The sequence below is a fragment of the Crocuta crocuta genome, unplaced genomic scaffold (assembly GCF_008692635.1).
Source record: "Crocuta crocuta isolate KB4526 unplaced genomic scaffold, BGI_CrCroc_1.0 scaffold762, whole genome shotgun sequence".
Lineage (NCBI taxonomy): Eukaryota > Metazoa > Chordata > Mammalia > Carnivora > Hyaenidae > Crocuta > Crocuta crocuta.
The window spans coordinates 357955-362750 of record NW_027529524.1 but is presented as its reverse complement, the minus strand read 5'-3'; the positions used below and the strand labels follow the sequence as shown (position 1 = coordinate 362750).

Below are 4796 nucleotides of genomic sequence, written 5' to 3'. Positions count from 1 at the left end.
CCGGCGGCCCCTCCCCCCCCTCCGCCACCCCCGCCCCCGCCCCCGGCCCCAGAGCAGCAGACCATGCCCCCACCAGGGTCCCCTTCTGGTGGTGCAGGGAGTCCTGGAGGCCTGGGTCTTGAGAGCCTTTCACCGGAGTTTTTTACCTCTGTGGTGCAGGGCGTGCTGAACTCCCTGCTGGGCTCCCTGGGGGCTCGGGCTGGCAGCAGCGAGAGTATCGCTGCTTTTATACAGCGCCTCAGTGGATCCAGCAACATCTTTGAGCCTGGGGCTGATGGGGCCCTCGGTGAGCAAATTGGGGGCACCTTGGTCTTCTCCAGGGAGGGACAGGTCAATGGCTTCTGTTGAGGGGTGTTGCCGAGGTGGGATGAGGCCAATGGGCTTGTGGTGGGTGGGCAGGCCAGGTGATAGAGGCCGCTGCTGACTTCTTTTCTTGTTCCTAGGATTCTTTGGGGCCCTACTCTCTCTTCTGTGCCAGAATTTTTCCATGGTGGATGTGGTGATGCTTCTTCATGGGCATTTCCAGCCACTGCAGCGACTCCAGCCCCAGCTGCGATCCTTTTTCCACCAGCACTATCTGGGTGGCCAGGAGCCCACACCTGGTAACATACGGGTAAATGAAGGTCTTGGATCCTAGCGCTCTTCTCCTTGTCACCCTCAGTTCCTTATTCCTGACTCTTATTTATCTGTCGTCTAAAGCTATGAATGCTCCAGCCCAAGCCCTGGACTTACTGGAGGTAGAGGGGAGGGCAGTGTCTTGAGGGCTGGGGCTTGGATCTAAACTTGCACTGTTTCCCCCATAGACGGCAACCCACACGTTGATCACAGGGCTGGAAGAATATGTGCGGGAGAGTTTTGTGAGTACCCCTTCCCCCTTCCCTCTTCTCCTGGGTTTGTGCAGGGTAGCTGCTGTTGCTACTGCCTTGCCTCCTTGGCTTCTGGTCTCCCAGGGTTCCTAATTTGGGGGTCTTTGTGGGTCTTGTTTCTCAGTCTTTGGTGCAGGTTCAGCCAGGTGTGGACATCATCCGGACAAACCTGGAATTTCTTCAAGAGCAATTCAATAGCATCGCTGCTCATGTGCTGCACTGCACAGGTCAGGGGCGGGCAGGGCTGTGGAGAGTGGGGGCCAGGAGTTGGGGTGTTAGATGTGCAGGGCTGCTGGATGCCAGCATCCCCTCCTTATGTCTTGCTCACAGACAGTGGATTTGGGGCCCGCCTGCTGGAGTTGTGTAACCAGGGCCTGTTTGAATGCCTGGCCCTCAACCTGCACTGCTTGGGGGGACAGCAGATGGAGCTTGCTGCAGTCATCAATGGCCGAATTGTAAGCACCACCCTGCCCTAGATCTCCAGTCTTCTCTTTCCGTAGGTTTCCATTCTCTCTGGTATGCTCTGGTTTTTATTTTTCTTCCCCCAACTGCCATCCTTTACTTCTGACACCTCTCAAAAGCTGGTTGAAGATTCGGTTTTCCAAGGCTGCTTTCTGCCCTCAGCGTCGCATGTCTCGTGGGGTGAACCCGTCCTTGGTGAGCTGGCTGACCACTATGATGGGACTGAGGCTCCAGGTGGTTCTGGAGCACATGCCCGTAGGCCCTGATGCCATCCTCAGATACGTTCGCAGGGTTGGTGATCCCCCCCAGGTAAGGGACCCAGATGGGCTCTGGGATCAGGGGACTTGAGGGAACTGGAGAGGCCTGAGAGGGCTTTCTGTGTTCTCCTTTTCTATCCAATTTCATAGCCACTTCCTGAGGAGCCAATGGAAGTTCAGGGATCAGAGAGAACTTCCCCCGAGCCTCAGGTACCAGGGAGAGTTGAGGGGCCAGGTGATGTGGAGTGGGGGACCGGGGGTGGAAGGGCTGGAGCTGGGAACACTGAAGCTCTCGTCTTCTCGCTGCTGGCTCCCAGCGGGAGAATGCTTCCCCAGCCCCTGGAACAACAGCCGAGGAGGCCATGTCCCGAGGTCCACCTCCTGCTCCTGAGAGTGGCGGCTCCCGTGACGAACACGATGGAGCTTCAGCTGAGACTGAACCTTGGGCGGCTGCAGTCCCCCCAGTAAGTGTCGGGAGGTGGGCTGGCGGGCTAAGGCAGCTGAAGGTTGTGCCAATTACTCCTCCCCTTTTCATTGGCAGGAGTGGGTTCCAATTATCCAGCAGGACATTCAGAGCCAGCGGAAGGTGAAGCCGCAGCCCCCCCTGAGCGACGCCTACCTCAGTGGTATGCCTGCCAAGAGACGCAAGGTTTGTCTGCTTCTTCCCTGAGGATCTGTCTTTATCCAGCTTCCCCTGTTGTGCTTAGAATCCAACTATTTAGAGCCAGAAGGAATTCTTCCTAGTTTAGTCCCGTCATTTAATGGATGAGGAAACTTTCCCGGGGGTTGACTTGCTCACAGTCGCTGCAGCACCCCTTCACGTTAGCGTTTGCCAGCAGTCCTGTCCTCCCTCAGCTGCCTGGTGACTGGGCCTGTGACTAGGGCCTATTTTCCTTAAGGTGGGCTTCCTCTTGTGGACTAGCCAGCTCAGAGTGCTGGCTAGCCTGACTCATCCTGCCCCTCTTGTTTCAAAGAGCGAGTCCAGCACATTCAAATGCCGTGTATCGGCCAGAACAAAATAAAATTAGGAAGGCATCTCTGCTGTCAAAACCTGTGGACTATTCCCCTTCTCTCCACTAGCGTAGGAACTCAGTGGTTGACTCCTGGAAAGGGTGAGCTGGGTGGTGGCACTGGATCTGACGTTGATCCTCTTTTCCCTCCCGACCCCCTGTCCCCCAGACGATGCAGGGTGAGGGCCCCCAGCTGCTTCTCTCAGAGGCCGTGAGCCGGGCAGCTAAGGCAGCCGGAGCTCGGCCCCTGACGAGCCCCGAGAGCCTGAGCCGGGACCTGGAGGCACCAGAGGTTCAGGAGAGCTACAGGCAGCAGGTGCCCCCACCTTGAAGCAGAATAGGGATGGTCTAGTGGGAGGGGTTGGGCTAGGGCCCCTCTTTTCTGATCCTTTCAGAGATGAACTGGTCAGCTTGGGGCTACCACTTGACTTTTTGAGTTTTTCCCTAGTGGCATCTGGGAAGGCTCACTCACAATGTGGCCGGTGGGGAAGTGTTAGCTCCTAAGGGATGGCCTTGTGTGCTTGCTGGGGTCCCAGGGGCCTGGCCGCTGCCCCTCCAACCTGCCTGCTCTCTCTCTCTAGCTCCGGGCTGATCTACAAAAGCGACTACAGGAAGATCCCAACTACAGCCCCCAGCGCTTCCCTAATGCCCACCGGGCCTTTGCTGATGATCCCTAGCTCTTATGGCCCTCCCTCATCAGGGGACCGTTTCCCTCATCTTCCTTCACAGTATTTAAGAAATAAAAGTCAGATTTTCCTGGCCCTTTGGTCTCTAAATTGTCTTCCTTAAGTAACCTAAGTACTTCAAGGGCACTTGGGTGGTCTAGTTGGTTGGGTGCGTGACTCCGGTTCTGGTCATAATCTCAGGGTTCAGGAGTTTGAGCCCGGTCTTGCCCTCTGCTGCCCAGAGCCTGCTTCAGAAACTCTTCCCCCTCCCCCACCTACACACTCCCCCAAATTAAAAAAAAGTAGTTTTCTCTGAACTTGTTTAACATTAAGAATTCCTAGGAACCTAGCCGTGTAAGACCACTTGTCACCTTTCCCTGGGAGATGTGGACTATTCATGTTCACATAGTACAACACTAAAATGTATGAGCCTATTGACGGGGACACCTGTTTTCAAGTAACTTTTTCATGCAGAAGCGTTTTTTTAAAAATCTTTTTTAATTGAGAGAGTGAATGTCTGGGTGTGGGAGTGGGGGATGGACAGAGGTAGAGAATCCCAACCAGGTTCCCAGCTGTCTTTGACAGAGCCCCAGGATTTGGGGCTTGATCTCAAACCAGGAGATCATGACCCTTAACCACCTAAGTCATGCAGGCACCCCAAAACCATTTTACATGTGAATAAAAGAATGAAGTTCAGAGAGGAGGAAACTTAACTCTAGGCTAGCATAGGGCTGTCCTACTATACAGTAAAAAGCCTGCAGACCTAAATACAGTCTTAGCGTGACCAGCCGAGTTTGACAGTGGTGGAACTCATCTACCTGGTTCACGGAGCTTACTTTACTGTTCATGCTTGAACAGAGTCCGTGACAACTTTAAAGGCATGTTCTCTCAGGTTTGTAGCCAGGACCAAAATAGCACAAGGCTGTAAATCCTTTGCTACTCCCTTTGAGATGCATTGTGGTCCTCTCCCTGTTTGCTGGCTTCCAAAAGGATGTGGCAGAAGAGGCGGCCAGGTCCTACTCTTTACAGCGTCCACTGGGATCTTTTCCAACACTAGCTCAGGGACATAACTGGCCTGATGACTCCCAATATCTTGCTGGAAAAGCCAGAGACACTGGTTGACAGCCCAGTGGGATTCTACCTTCCAGATGTGCCACCAAAGCCCCAGACACCTGAGGGTAGCTCTATGGGACCAGCCCAACCATCAGCTGCAGACTGGTAACCAACAGACCTCACTCACTGGCACAAGAAACAGATCGCTCAGTGGAAGCCAGCTCTAATTCCCAGTCCGTAAGACTTCAATATACAATAAAATGGTCAAATTTTGAGATAGCTTGTTACAGCAGATCACTGGGGTAAGTAAATTCCCTAAAACCACTTTACAGATCACTGGGCGCTGTACTGTGGTACAAGGAAATTGCAACCAACCAACCCATCCCCAAAATCATTTCAGAAAAATTTTTTAATCCTTTTATTACTCTTTTTTAACAAACGGCCCCAGGGAGAGGGGACCAGGGGAGGGGGGTGGAGGGGAAG

General features: G+C 53.9%; 1 protein-coding gene across 1 annotated transcript in view; it reads left to right on the top strand.

Moving 5' to 3' along the window:
• Positions 1–3357, top strand: part of BAG6 (BAG cochaperone 6) — an 11224-nt gene extending 7867 nt beyond the window's left edge. The window contains exons 16-26 of the mRNA XM_077760894.1: positions 5–286; positions 444–613; positions 804–857; positions 991–1093; positions 1197–1321; positions 1491–1637; positions 1736–1795; positions 1903–2049; positions 2127–2234; positions 2765–2911; positions 3177–3357. Of these exons, the coding sequence (XP_077617020.1) occupies positions 5–286; positions 444–613; positions 804–857; positions 991–1093; positions 1197–1321; positions 1491–1637; positions 1736–1795; positions 1903–2049; positions 2127–2234; positions 2765–2911; positions 3177–3272 (1439 nt within the window). The 3' untranslated portion in view covers positions 3273–3357. The remainder of the gene's footprint in view (positions 1–4; positions 287–443; positions 614–803; positions 858–990; positions 1094–1196; positions 1322–1490; positions 1638–1735; positions 1796–1902; positions 2050–2126; positions 2235–2764; positions 2912–3176) is intronic.
• Positions 3358–4796: the final 1439 nt, after the last annotated feature.